General features: G+C 37.9%; 1 protein-coding gene across 2 annotated transcripts in view; it reads left to right on the top strand.

Annotated features, from left to right (window-relative positions):
* VCAN (versican) overlaps positions 1 to 16,009 on the top strand; it is a 104,401-nt gene that overhangs the window by 24,580 nt on the left and 63,812 nt on the right. For both annotated transcript variants that reach the window (XM_006775509.2, XM_015571658.1), the window contains exon 6: positions 14,267 to 14,560. In XM_006775509.2, coding sequence (XP_006775572.1) covers positions 14,267 to 14,560 — 294 coding nt within the window. The remainder of the gene's footprint in view (positions 1 to 14,266; positions 14,561 to 16,009) is intronic.

Here is a 16,009-nt window from a genome sequence, read left to right on the forward strand (position 1 = left end):
GTTGTTAGGGATGTGAAGCCAGGTAAGTTATAAGCCTTGCTTTACAGATGCTTAGAGTCTGACTGATTTTAGATGATCACATCTCACTTAGCATGAGTTAGAGCTTCCTAAAGACAAGGGCTAGTTCAATAGTGGCAACATTATCTGAGGGATGCAATGAAGTTTTATTATTAAACATATGGAATACAAGTTTCTGTGACTTTAGAAATGGAGTTTCATTTATAGCAACAGGTATCTTAGAAGCCTAAATACATAATTAGAAGTATTGAATTCAGTTGTACATTTAATTTTGGCTGGGTACACATAAAAACAATAATCTCTTTGTTCTTATCTGTAAAATTAGGAGATTGGACTAGGCAATTGACATGGTCTCTTCCAGTATTATAATTCTATGATTTTATGAATTGAATAAACAACCTCAGAGACTGAGAGCTAGAAAAGAAGCAGTTTATATTTTCCTGTTGCCCTGACTAATTTTGAATCAGAGGGGCTGCCTACAAGAAGGCTTTTGAAGTGTGTTTCCATAGCATCTTAACATTCTTATTGTAACTCTCATTTCAGACTGGTAATGTATTTTCTAAACCAGAACTTCAGATACTAGCAATCCCTTTTTGGGTAGGGACAAAGGGGAAAAATACATGTAAAGTCCAAACTATGACATAGTTTGTTTTTTTTCTTCCTTTACTTTAAGTTTCATTTAATAGGAGAGAGTTGGTAGGAGAATCTAGTTCTAGGAAATGAATTTGGCTATTGCTATTTCAGTAAGATGGAAATTTGTATCGAAATTCAGTAATGGGGAATTTTTAAATCGCTGTTGTTTTAATTTAGAATAGTATCTACCAGAGTGATAATTATAAAAATTTCTGGAATTCTGATAAAACTAAACTGAATCAAAGATAGTTTTGAAAAAGTATACATAAGTTCTAATTACCTAAAACAGCTTTACCAAACATCATTGAAATGGTGGCTTTCAGGTACAAATCCGTGGCCTGATCCAAATATGAATAATCATCACAAGCCTGGCTGGCCTGGCTCCATGGTTGAGCGTTGGCCTATGAACCCGGAGGTCACAGTTCCATTCCAGGTCCGAGCACATGCCCAAGTTGTGGGCTCAATCCCCAGCGGGGGCCGTGCAGGAGGCAGCCAGTTAATGATTCTCTCTGACTGATGTTTCTCTCTCTTTCTCCCTTCCTCTCTGAAATAAATAAAAAATATATTTAAAAACATTATCACAAGCCAGCCTACTTGATGGAGAAACAGGCTTATGTACTCACAGTGCTACCAGATGGATCGCCTAAGGGCCCCTCTGGGTGTCTGTTCTTCAGTCTTACCCTGATGGAACAACCGAAAACCCACTTTCTAAGGCTACAGACTACTTACATTTTTTCCAAGACCAGAGGACTTCCTGTTTCTCCAGGAGTCCTAGAAATTCCATGCCCTCTACAAATATATGGTTTGAGGTACTTTTGGCAGGACCACTGGGGATCTTTAGCCACCCTGAATAATTGAGATCTGGCTTCCCCATTGTCTACTCAGATATTGCAACTAGGGTGTGAGGAGAACTGGGCTCTGTGGGAAGAGTAGCTCTGAGATTGTGCATATACACTGCAAACAGAAGGATTTACTAGTCTACAGGAGTCCTTTTCCACCTCCATAAACAGCACTTCGAAGGCAACTGTAATTTGTAAAACCAGTCTATGACCCAATGTAACCCAGCTGTATTTTATCCAATTACTTGGGACAGATGTTCCACGTATTTGATGACTGAAAATTTATATGTGCAATATAGCATACATTCAGTTTGGGTATTTATATCAAAGCAACAGAATTTGAACCATTTTGTTTTAACCCACAAAAGTTGGAAGAGAAAGATAAAAGAATCAGTATAATTACTAATTCAAGTTTGTACCAGAAGAGCGACCAAGTTTTTATTTGTTTTGTAGAAGGAACTCAACAAAGTTGGGAGATATTCATTATGTTTACAATGACATTGTGCTGGAAATTTTTTCATCCTTGTTTTCTGTCCCTTGGAATAATTAGCAAATTTTAGGTCACTGGGCTTTTCTCTCTTAACTTGAAATTGGACTGGTGGTGAGGGGTGGAGTGGGGAGGTTAATGAGTGACTTACAAGATCATTCTTGTAATGCCTCTCTCCTTCCTTTACTGAAGTGTGTGTGTCTTCCCTCTGAAGTAAAGCCCACTGGCTAAATTGTGAATTGATAAACATTCTTGTGGAAAATTAACAATATGAAATTATATCTGGTATTTCAATGCCAGATTGGTATAAGATTATTTGAAGTAAGCCAAAATTCTTCCTAAGATATATTAATTGCTATATTCATGGGTATTATAATTCCCACCTATATTTTATTATATTTTGACAGCCAGGTGTGAGTGAGAGAGGTGGTGAGGGCAGTAAAGATGAGAGATATTGATGTATTCAGAATGTGTGTCATGGAACATGGACACAGTTATGAACAAGGTACAATTATTTCAAATTGGAAGATATATTATTCCAGATGGTCTAATGAAAAATCCAGTGAAGTATAAAATGAAATCTAGTTCAAAAAGAAAATTAATTTTTTTAATGTAGTTATTTATCACCAAAGATATTTAGTTGACAGGTTGTCAACCTTCTGGTTTTTTTTCTCATTTCTTGTTTTATAATACCATATTCATCCTGACATGTATTTCTTTATAAAAGAGAAAAGTGAATCTGGTTCTTACTCTGAGGTGGTGATTATAACACAGTTCTGTATATGAGTACAATATCCTTTACAGACTCAGTGCTTGCTCCCTCCCGCACCTCTGCTTTGGTCCTCAGAGAACTCATGCCCCTGGGCTTCCCAACATTCTGCTTGTCCCTGTGCCTGTAAACACTGGTTCTAAGAACCCATCCTTGGCTCTCCCAGCTCACACGGAGATTTCCTGGCTCAGAACTCCCACTTTTCTTAGACCTAGTTCCACATATTTTTGGTTTTTAATTATCCCCTAATTGCTTCATCGTCATCAAATACAAAATATTACCTACTAGTTTTATTTCTGCAAAACTTCTGTAAACTCCTGGCTAGAAACGTCCTCTATAACTTTCAACCACAATGAAGGACCTACTCCAGTAATAGATACATAATAATTACTCAAGAAATACTTGGTGGTAATTGCGGTATTTCCCCAAACTGTCTTTTTTGAGAATGTCTCCACCACCCTTCCATTTCTTTAATATCTCGAAAAAATGCCGAGCTTTGTTCACCAAATTTACTAAGGATTTTTTTTCACTTTTATTGTATCACCATGATACTAATTTTTCTCTTTAAATACCTCCTCTCACTCTTTTCTGTGATGTCTCAGAAAGAATTCCTTCCTAGAGATACTCTTTCCTCCTTTCCAGCCTCTCACAATAATTTCCCTTTCTTGTGCTGTCCTCTCTGGGACTGGTTCCTTTGTACCTACTCACAAATTAGGGGTTAATTTTTCTACTTCTTCCTCGTGTCAAAATCCAGAATAGCTCTGTCTCCTCCATGACTTGTCTAATGCTTCCATCTCATCCACGTGTCTGACCTGGAATAAAATATAATCTTTTTGTTTTGTTATTGTATGAGCTCGCATAGATGTGAAAAGCAAAACTTAGGTAAAGGCCTGAATGTTGTTGAATAGGTCTCAGAGCAGGGCTTAGTTCTGGCCTTTTTGGAACCTTTAATTGGACTAAAATTAGATATCAAATCTGGAAATTATGTCGTTTCCTGCCTGTAGATTCTCAGATTGACTTTTGATTTTTATAGAATTTGTAGCATGTAATCTACAGAATATTGCACTGATGGGAGTTATTTAAGAGTAAGTAATACTGGGCTTATTGAGTTGAAGAGCCCTAAGTTAGCTGGAAGAGCTTCCTGCGCACCGTGGGTCAGCAGATGATTCAAATATTGATTCTGGATTACAGAACCGCTCCATATTGAGGTTGGTACTAGAAGATGCTGCAAACGTTCTAGCTACTCTCTGTAGACCTCACAGAATCATAGATCACAGCTAGGGCTATGCTTCTTAAATAGGCTTTGGAGACCAACATAACTTGTTAGGGTTTGAAACTGAACCGGGCATTGTTTCTGTTGTGTTTGGTCTAGCAAAGAGCCACTGATGAAGTCCAGCAGGCAGGGCACCCTAAAGCACCTCTGGTAGATGACATCTTCATTCAGTACAGCTACTTCAATAAATTGACTGTGAGGTAGCCATAGGTAGAACAAGGAAGGAAACTACTTATTATATGGCTCCTTGTCAGGCATTCTTTAAAAACCCCCTACTTTTTGAAAATAAGGAAACTGAGGCACCGGAGAGGTTAAGTGATTGGATGTGCCCCTTTTTCTGTTCCACTGCAGTGAACTCTCAGGGCCACCAAAGGTTCCCCGGCAGAGCAACAAGGTAGCCTTATAAACCAGGAAAAGCACAGTGCTCCACAGCTCCCCCAGATCTCTGACTTATCAGATGGAACTGTGCGAATTTTTTTGAGTAATGATTGCCTTACTGATTTAACTACAATAATTGGAATTGCTGGTTAAATGTAACTCTCTCTTTTTAACTTTTTGAGGAACTGCTAGACTGCTGTCCAATGTGGCTTCACCACTTTAATTGTTCACCAGCAGTATTGTGGGGTCCTGCTTGTTTCATGTTCTTGCCAACACTTGGTTTTATCTGACTTTTTTTTAAAATATATTTTATTGATTTTTTACAGAGAGGAAAGGAGAGAGATAGGGAGTTAGAAACATCGATGAGAGAGATACATCGATCAGCTGCCTCCTGCACATCTCCCACTGGGGATGTGCCTGCAACCCAGGCACATGCCCTTGACCGGAATCAAACCTGGGACCTTTCAGTCCGCAGGCCGATGCTCTATCCACTGAGCCAAACCGGATTCGGCCTGACTTTTTTTTTTTTTAAATCATAGACATCCTAATGGGTATGCAATAATATCTGATTGTGGTTTCAATTTGTATTTCCCTGTTTGCTAATGATCTGAGCAAGTTTCTATGTGCTCTTTGGCTATCTATATATTTTCTCAGAGAAATGTCTTTTTGGAATGTTTGCCCATTTTTAATTGGGTTATTTGCCCTTTTATTATTGAGTTTTAAGAGTTCTTTATATACTACAGATTCAAGTGCCTTTTCAGATACTGTATATTATTTACAAATATTTTCTCCCATTCTGTGAGTTGTATTTTTGCTTCCTCAATAGGCCCTTTGAAACACAAAAAATTCTAATTTGGATGAAATCCAGTTTATAAAATGTTTCTTTGTGCTTTCGGTGTTATATCTAAGAAAACATTGTCAAATCCCCAGTCGTGAAGACTTACTTTTGTATTTTCTTCTAAAGTTTCATGACATTTAAATTTTACTTTTATTTTAATCTACTTTGAGTTAATTTTTATACATGGTGTGAGGTAAAAGTTCAAATTCGTTCTTTTGCATGTATATATCCACTTATCCCAACACCATCTGTTGAAAAGATTATTTATTTCCCATTTAATGGCCACATCCTTGAAAATTAATTGATCATAGATATATGGTTTTATTTCTGAACTCTCCATTCCATTCCATTGATCTCTATGTCAGTACCACATTGTCTTGTTACTATTGCTTTGTAGTACATTTTGAAATTGAAAAATGTGAGACCACCAATTGTGTTCTTTTCTTTTCAAAATTGTTTTAGCTATTCCTGTTTCCTTGAGTTCCCATATTAATTTTAGAATTAGCTTGTCGATTTCTACAAAGAAGCCAGCTGCGATTCTAATAGGGATTGTATTGAATTTCTAGGTCCATTTGAGATGTATTGCTATCTCACCAATATTAATTCTTTAGATCCATGAACACAGGATGTTTTTCTATTTTTATTAGATCTTCTTTAATTTATTTCAATGATGTTTTTAGCTTTCAGAGTATAAGTTTTGTAGTATTTTTATTAAATTTAGTCCTAAAAATTTCAGCTTTTTGATGCAAATGTAAATGAGTTTTTCTTTATTTCTTTTTCTGTTTGTTTGTTGCAAGTGTAGGAATACAATTGATTTTTATATATTGATATTGTATCTTGCAACCTTGCTGAATTTATTAGTCCTAATAGTTCTTTAATGGAATCCTTAGAACTTTCTACAATAATTTTTTTCCATTTTATAATGTTACATTTAAAAAAGTATAAATGCTTGACATAAACTCCTTGAAGCATATGACAGTCACTTGCTTTATAAGGTTTTGATGTCCAGGTCTCCTGGAGTTCTGAATTCAAAGAGCTTCTTTGGAAATACAGTGGCTATTTACCTCTCAACTGTGAAAGTTTAAAAAAACACGTAACACACACAAAAACAAAAAACTAGGCTGATCCTCCTGTGCTGTCCTGCAGCCATACTGTGCCTGTCAGACCAAATAACACATTCTATCTCATATATTTTGAAGACTCAGACACCCAGAAATCTTTTAGAACTTCTTTCTCACTTTAATTAAAATCTTACTGCTCTGTCAATGGGAAAGAATGAGATAACATCTTGAAAACCATACAAATACAGGTATGTTTAAATTTTACTGGGGCTTTCCTGTGTCTTTCAGCCCTTCAAATTGACCCACATGAGCTCTTGTGTAGTAGCACATTGACAAATACATGAATCCCTTTCCCCATGAATGTTACCTGATGTAGATAATGTTACCTGGCGATCAAAGTTGACTAATGACAATGCTCCAATAATTAATTAGAGGTTACAAATTTCAGAATTCAAAGTCTACACTTTCAGCCACATTATGCTTCTACTTCAGCCTAAGACAGCGGTTCTCAACCTGTGGGTCGCGACCCCTTTGGGGATCGAACGACCCTTTCACAGGGGTCGCCTAAGACCATCGGAAAACACACATATAATTACATATTATTTTTGTGATTAATCACTATGCTTCAATTATGTTCAATTTGTAACAATGAAACTGGGGGTCACCACAACATGAGGAGCTGTATTAAAGGGTCACGACATTAGGAAGGTTGAGAACCACTGGCCTAAGGCGAAGGGGAAGTTGGAATGGTGCTGGCCTGGCTGTCTGGTCTCATTGCCCCTCAAATCAAAACATCACCAGCCCAACACTAGAAACGGAGGGAACCTGGAGGTTTTCTTGTGACTGTTAACAGAAGGTTGGTGTTCTCTGTGAAGGTAGAAGATCAGATCTGAGGGGCATTGACATGCTCTTGAATCATCTACAAATACTGGCCCTTGAAAGCGTGTGTGTTAGGTGTTCACCAAACATGTACAGCGGATGGGTTTCATGATCCAGAGGATAATGAGCATTAGCGTTCATTGCTTTGATCTGTGTATGTCGACTCAGGCAAAAATGAGACAGAGAGAGAGAAAGAGGAAGAAAAGAAAAGGAAACCTCCTTTGAAAAAACTTAAAAGTCCAAAACTTCAAAGCAAATAATAATTATGTCGAATTGTTTTTATCACCATGGTACTTGCCATATACTGTAAGTGGTTTTACTGCATGGCATTTAGAAGCTCATTACATGTGACTACTTGCAGCTCGCCCCATATATCCACTTTTGCACACATTTATTAAATTGCATACCCTTTGGATCCAAATAGCAAGGAAATGTACAAATCTTGAACTTCCTTATATTGGAAAAAAAAATCAGGGATTCCTGTTCTCAGATGGACAAAGGGAATCATGATTTGTTTATAAGAACTAATTTTCAGACCAGAGATAAACAGAAGAAGCATAAACATTTATTACACTACCCAGCAAATATATCCAGCTAGAAAACTGGTGAGGTCTCAACTTAGACTCCAAAAGAAAGCAGCCTATCAGCTTCGGTCTAGGGAAGAATTGAATATTATCTGTGATCTGCTGATGCCAACTTCCCTTTTCACCTTAGTGACCACAAGGAATTGTCAGCATGGGAGAGAGAGCCTATCCCACCTTTGCTATAGCCTGGCTTGTTAATCTTTCTGAGTTACTCCTGGCTATAAACTGTAATTTTTGAACAGTGTGTGTCATTTTTTATGTTTTGATTTGTTTTTATCATTGCTTGCCCTTTCAATAGGTATAATTTTTGAATTAGCCAGGTAACAGCTTTTCATTTAGCAATCAGAAGTGATGAGAAAGAATATGCATGGTCAAATTTCTAGGGGGTCTTAGAACAGTTAATTGTCAAATTAAAGTGTGTCCTTTTATTCTTAATAATTCTGATGATGTTAATTCCTATGATTAAGATGAATTGAGTTTGTGGAGTATCAACAGATATTAAAGTCTCACCAGCAATGTCTTCCAGTTTCTTCCTGGACATCCCTGGGCAGTTGAAATATCAGGAATAATTCAGAGTCACAGTATTTAACTGGAAAATTTGGAAAAGTATGCATTAAGAATACTGCATATATGTTTGATATGAAATATGCAAATTTGTGTGTGAAAGCTTCTGTTCTACATTATATTTTATGTATTTTAATGTGAATGCATACGTATACCCTTGGATGAATTCTTACTTATAAAAGATATTTTATGTATTTCTTTTCTGACATTTTATTTGCTCTCTGTATCCAGAGAAAAATGGAATATTGTCTCATAGGTAGGTAACATTTAGAGACATGTTTCACATCTGTACTCTAGTTACAGATTTCATAAAAGTGTCCTGTAGGTGCAGCTGCTTTGACAAGGGCACTTCTGGAACTTAATGGTGGGTTCAACTTATAAAAGTGTTGCTTGCCTTCCAGAAAGGCAATTGTCTAGTAAATCCAAAATAACATGAAATTGTTTAGTTACAAGTATTCAGGTGTAGACACAGAACACAGCCTTGTCCTGTGCTAATAAAGTAGGATTTTCTCTCACAGAAAGTTCCCCCTTCTCGCCTCTGCAGGTGGTACTGGGATAAAAACTCAGAGGGAACTTTTATTGCCTACATCAGAGGCAAAAAGTTGCCTTTAAGGTAGCCTCAGGGTAGGAACTTACACAACATGGCCAATTAAGTCATGTTGGAGAGAAACTAAGCAAAGGTGGTGAGTTGCTTTGCTTGCTTCTCAGATAAACGTTTGCTTTCTCTTTCTCTTTCAGCCATTGGTTCCTGAATTGGCTGTGCCTCTTAGATTTTTATTTCTTGGTGCACCCTCTTGTGATCATTCATTTTTGGACCAAGACTGGAGTTACTTTATTGTTACAGACCCAGACTTAATATCTGTCTAATTTCATTCCAATGGACTGTACTTTAGACATATAATTTGATATGTAGATAATTCCTGATTATAGACTTAAACACTGAAAGTAGATCAATAAAATTTTTGAAATTCTTAATATTTTGACTGCTTTCTCAGTATAAAAGCAGTCAGTATTTAGCCCATGACCTGCGTTTTTCTGTGAGATTTGGTATGGAAAGTTGTGCCAGCCCTAGCCGGTTTGGCTCAGTGGATAGAGCGTTCACCTATAAACCAGGAGGGCATGGTTCGATTCCTGATCAGAGCATATGCCTGGGTTGCAGGCTCAATCCCCAGGGGTGGGGGTATGCAGGAGGCAGCTGATCAATGATTCTCTCTCATCATTCCTTCCTCTCCTGATCGATGTTTCTCTCCCATCGAAGTTTCTAACTCTCTATCCCTCTCCCTTCTTCTCTGTAAAAATCAATAAAATATATTTTAAAAATTTAAAAAAAGAAAGATGTGCCAATGGTTTATTATAGAGGAGAAAGTCTAATGCTTTTATTGGCTATATCTTGTTTTAATTTTTACAAAAAGATCTTTTTAGGAAATGAGCTCCTTCTGTGTTTGGCTTTAAAACTGTCTTAGAGGCTTCATCACCACTCTGCCCCAGTGCCCCGCCCCCTGCTTTGCTCACTTGAAGTCTTTGAAGCAACCCTGGGTGGCAATGGACTTAATATGCCCTTTGCTTTGTACTCCCTTTAGTTATTTGGCTCCTGCTTTGATTCTTTGTGGTTACCTGATCCACTTACTCTGCTCCTATCTTGAGCAGGTTGACAAATAGACAACCAGAAACTTAATACTAAGTTAGAGTTATGGGTCAATTGAGGTTCCTCTTCATTGAAACACATATGTCTCTTCTAGAGCAATGTTTTCTTTTTTTTAATATATTTTATTGAGTTTTTACAGAGAGGAAGGGAGAGAGATAGAAAGTTAGAAACATCGATGAGAGAGAAACATCGACCAGCTGCCTCCTGCACACTCCCCACTGGGGATGTGCCCGCAACCAAGGTACATGCCCTTGACCGGGATCGAACCTGGGACCTTTCAGTCCACAGGCCGACGCTCTATCCACTGAGCCAAACCGGTTTCGGCCTAGAGCAATGTTTTCAAACTACTCCATGAGACAGATCCATGGACTATGAAGTAGTATTCTGTGAAAAAAGAATTATATGGTCAAATGGTATGTGTCTCCCAATAAATACTGTAACATTAACAACAATTTTTTTGTTAAAAATGTTTCTTTTTCAGACTAATTTTTTTATTTTGGTCCTATATAGTATTTTTGATGCTGGTTATGAAAACAGTTTGTAACTCGTCTTCCTATAAACCATATTTTTTTACCATATTTTCTTAGTATACTCGTCGACGACTGAAAAAGAACATTTTGTGAAAACGAGTATACACGTTTCTGCCGGGGAAGGGGTTAAATGCTCTGAGAAGTTTTGCAGAAATGAAACCTGTCAGTTGACTTGTATTTGTTTTTCTAAATGCAATTGTGCATGGAACTCTTCTTTCTGGAATACCTAGTCACATCTCAAAGCTCACCAGTTTTCTGTGGAAGACATTTTTGAAGTTATATTCTTAGAATTTAAACTATAAGTTAACAATATTCCTGACCCACACCTTCAACAAGTTTTTAATAGATTGATTCTGGTTTAAACAGTGGGTCATCTACATTTGTATTATGTTAGATAAAAGTCATACAACGTCAAATGGGTTATCTAAGTAAGTCCAGACATCTAGTGAATAAGAAAACACACACAAAAAAACTTGACAGAAAGTTATAGATGCCTTAGAAATCCAGAACTCTTAGTAATATAAATTAGTTCAGTTACTGCTATCTGTGCATTACCCATTGATTTACCTTTGTGTGTGTGTGTGTGTGTGTGTGTGTGTGTGTGGTGGGGGTTGGGTTTTAAAATGAAACTGATGCCAGGATAGTCTGGCATATTTTAGAAAAGTACAAAATGTCCTGGCCTTAATAGTTTGGGCACTTGACTTATCACTTTGCATATGGATTCACTGTTAATCATAGGAGTATCAATATATAGTAAGTTAATTCTATAATGTGGATGCCTCACTATATCATTGGTTTTTTTGAAGTGGGCAAGGTAATGTTTATGTTAAGCAATTATGATTTAGGGGTCTTAGATATTTATTTTTTGGGAGTTGAGTTAAAGAAAATGTTTTTTTTTCTTTTGAAATAAAACAACAATTATGACATACAGTAATTCTCACCTTAAAGTAAACTCAATGTCAGTTAAATCTTCCTTTTTTTTTGTCTGAGATACACGAAACCCACTGGTGATGTATTTTCAATATGTATTTTTAAAATTTCATTTTTCTTGTTTGAAAAATTCCTACATATAAATAAAAAGAAAAATAGGTGACCTTTGGGAATAACAGAATTTAATCAAATAAATAAAATTTTTAGCTTATGGGTATTGGATAGGTAGATGAAATTGTATCCTCCAAAAAATGAATTATCTCATTACTATTTTGACATAAAATCAGATTTAACAAGAGTTTCTATATAGCTTCATAAGTAGGTTTTTATGATTTAATAATAATAAGAGAATTCTCTTTTTAACCTGCCATCGCCTTCTGAAACCTTTCTTTCCTTTCACACCCCGAACACGTATGCTGTTCGAGACAGGGAAACCAGTTACCCGTGAAATCATGCCGTCATTTTTCTTCATTAGCCCTTTGGTCTGGCCGCATTTGGAGAAGCTGATTTCCCCTAACAGATCCACTAACATAGCTGTTTGGAGAAGCAGTTTTACTCAATTAATTATATTTCGTTGCCCTGCTCTGGTTGGCTGATCATTCCTGTTACCTAAGAGGAACAGTAGTTTTACCTCAGAGTAGAAGCACCTCGCACTGCAGGAAACTAAGGCAACACAAACGATAGGCCAGCTGTAATAACAAACGCAAGTGTTCCACCTCGGGAAGGAGGGGCGGGAAGCCGGCTGGCATGCTGCCCGCTTTCACACTTGCATTCCTTTCAGGCTTACTGCGAGTGCAAGGCGGAGTGACTGAGGCTGCTCCGGGCAGCTCAGACCGGCCTCCAGCCTCCCGGCTGCCTTTCTCCCCCTGTAGCTTTGAGCCAAACCCATAGGTGAGATCAATCACCTGCCCAGACAGCAGCTCCCCACAGCCCCACCGCAGGACTAGCGTTAGTTAATGTGCTGCCTGGGAAGGAGGGGAGAAAAAGAGCACCTTGTTCCTTAACAAGAACTTGAAATGGCACTTATTTTAACAAAAATGACGGAAGGCATACTCTGTGACTGGTATTGTGACCATTATGCTTTTAAAACTTACTAGGGAGAGTGACATTGAAGGCAGGCAGGAGGAACTCATATTCTTATAGTGCATGTTTATTTATTTATTGATACAATCTATTTTTATTGATTTCAGAGAGGAAGGGAGCAGGCCGGGCTGGTGTATTTTTGAATTTGCGATGACTGTCCTTTGCTAGACTAGATCATTAAGGACAAACTTATTCACCTCCCACCTTATTTTTTTCAGTTAGCTAAGAGTCATTTTTCTTTCTCTTCTTCAAAGAGCTCTTATTTGGATTTGACCAAATTTCATCAGTAGCAATTTTAGATTTATAGTGAGAAAAGCGGATGTGTGTGATTTGGCTATTTTTCCTCTGACTAATTTTTCTTGTTTTATAAAGCTGTCACAGAGAGAGAGAGTGATGGCTCTATTCATTTTAAACAACAGCTTGTTACATCGAAGTTCTGTCAGGTGACGATCCAAACTGTGAGAGCTCTGAAGTCCCAATTGTCCAATATCTCACAGACTCAGCCAGCGGCCTCAGTGAGAGGGAAACAGGACCCGCAGTGGCGACAATGATGGGCTATCAATATTTTAGCTCCTTCTCCCTTTCATTTCATGTTCTCCCTCCTGCCTGCTGTGTTTGCTTCAGTATTCTCTAATTCTGCCTCTGTCTTTTAAAAGGCCACTTGTGTTCAAGTCTGGAAAGCATCGTTTAATTTGCATTGAATTCATTTCAGCCAATTGTTTTGTTAGTTTACCCAAGGAGAATTCCAATATAACAAACTGGCGTTTCCAGAGTATTTTACTAATGCACGTTAAATGATAATGAACATATCTCCCATTAATTGGTCCTGGTGATGAGCAAAGTAAATGTTCAGCCTCTCTTTGTTGGTCAATAAATAAATATAAGAGGCTCTCACACATCGTGAGAGTCCCTGATAGCTAGAACATGTGGGGTCTTTGTGAAAACTGGAGAAAGGAGTCCTCTGGGCAGACAGGTTGCAAAAGATACCTACCCTGCACAGAGCAAGCTGGAAAAAAGGCGCCCCTTCCTCCTGGGGGGACTCTGGTGCCTTTGGTTGGTTGAGTGGGAGCTGATGGCCCCCATTCACTCTTGGTCCTGACCATGTGCATGTGCAGGCCATGGCCTGCATGCCAATCAGGGCGGCCCTGAGCCTGGGACAGGAGGGCAGGCAAGGGCACTCCACTCTGCTTCCCTCCCTTCCCGACTTCAAACCCTGGAGGTTTTCTTATTTTGTTATTTGAGTTGATGGGAGCTAATCCATTTTGATGGTAGTGGTACATGAAAAGGAGGGTCAGAGAGTTACTATTTGATTGTAGGATAAACGGAGTGAAATCGCCTCAGTGACGGTTCCATACAGCTTTTCCTTCCCAGCGTGCAATGTTAGTAAGTACATCACTGGCTCCTTCATTAAAGAGGAAACTCGTTTCCTAGACAACACTCCAAAGGTTCACTTGGAAAGGTTTGTTCATCTTAATTATCATTACATTGTTATCAGACAACTGCTTCTATATACCCATAGGCCATTAGAAGCAGTCATTTGATCAGCAAGTTTACATATGAAACTTTTCTGGTATGTGCTATATCTTATCATGCACGAATAGTAACATAATTAAGTAACCGTTATGTCTGCTGCGTTGAAGTGTCAGAAGCTGCTACCGTGCCATGAAAAAGTATCACATGCTTTCCCCCCATCACCCCAAACTGTAAAAGAATGAATAATAAAACTTAGGGCTTTCTCTCCTCTTCTTATTTCAGGTGATGTGTTCCACATCACTGCTCCCAATAGATTCTCCTATGAGGAGGCCGAAGAAGAGTGTGAAAACCAGGACGCCCGGCTGGCGACAGTGGGGGAGCTCCACGCGGCCTGGAGGAATGGCTTTGACCAGTGCGATTACGGGTGGCTGATGGACGCCAGCGTCCGCCACCCTGTGACTGTGGCCAAGGCCCAGTGTGGCGGTGGTTTGCTTGGGGTGAGAACCCTGTATCGCTTTGAGAACCAGACAGGCTTCCCTTCCCCTGATAGCAGATTTGATGCCTACTGCTTCAAACGTAAGTGTTTGATACCTTTTTAAAAGTTACAGATTTAAAAAAAAAATACTTCGAAGGCATGCATTGATGTTCACCTAGCGACTGGGAAGGATCCCATAACTTGCAGTCTGTGCATGGAGTGGAAACAGCACAATAACTTTCAAAAGCATGCAGATGGAACAGCAGTGAGATGGTTATAACTGCGTGAAGTTTGACAAATGGTTTTCTAAAGGTGTTGAAGAAATGTCAAGTTAAGGCCTTAATGGTGCCCCACTGCACCACAAAACATATATATGAGTCATTATTTTATATTAATTTCAGTACTTAAATGCAATTAGATAGTTGGTGCTATAATGCCAAGGCCAACTGTGGCTGAGTTGAGACCTTGAGTCTGTTTATTTTGTCTTTGTTTGGTATGTCTTTCTTTGAAATGGTGGAGAACTGAAATCTCAATAATTGCAGGTGAGTACTTAGAACTGACATAATCATAGCATTCAATTAATACCTAAAAATGAACCATGCTATAAATTAAAATCTTTTTTTATCCCATTTTGTTTCAAGTAAGGGAAATGTGTCTTATAATAATTCTCTAGAATCATATTGACATACAATATATGCTTTTTTGCTATCTTCATTAGGTTTGCTACTTAAATTGGTGTTAAATAACAATTTTCAACATTTATGATATAATTATTTAAAATTTTCAACTGACATTAAGTGACTTTATCAATAGTAGTCTCATGATATAATACTTGTAGAATGTTTAATTAAACAAGCAAATAATCCAGAGTCTGTTGTTATTTACTGTCAGGTCTATATTGTGACAGCTAAACAAAGATCTCCCAAAATTTTGGGTGACCTTGAGTTATGTTTAAGTTAGAGCCATGTTATATTGAAATATAGTGAAAAGTTTTTACCAAGCTTCTAACACATCTTGTTATAGCAACATATAACTGAAATGAGTAGAAAATAGCTAGTGTAATTGGTTTCTAAAGTGAAATACACAGGCATTCTTCATCAACCAAAAGGACAATGCTAGGATCTGAGTGGTCCGCAGAATAGATATTAGCACAATGGAAAGGTGTTACTTCACACATTGCTGCCTCCCACTATGAGGCCTCTGCTTGGATCTCCTCCCAACAACTCAACTTCCTGAGTGTTAAAGCCACATGTTGTGTATTAGCACAATACAAATGGGCAATAAAAAGCCATTGAAAATACTAGCTTTTGTTTCTAAACCCTGAAACAATATGAAAGTTTTTCTTGCTAATTTTTCGGAAAACAAACAACAATGACAAAACCTATTCCTAAAAGTGGAAAGATAAACATTCTTTTAAGTCACATTCGCATAACAGTGATTTTCAAATAGTTCAGGCTCAATGATCAGTTTTACATTGTGACTGAAAGGATTAAGGAATAAAATTGGATTGGTGTATGTTGGGACAAAGGGGTTAGAGAGGTTAAATTAGG

This window comes from Myotis davidii, unplaced genomic scaffold (assembly GCF_000327345.1).
Source record: "Myotis davidii unplaced genomic scaffold, ASM32734v1 scaffold44, whole genome shotgun sequence".
Taxonomy (NCBI): Eukaryota; Metazoa; Chordata; class Mammalia; order Chiroptera; family Vespertilionidae; genus Myotis; species Myotis davidii.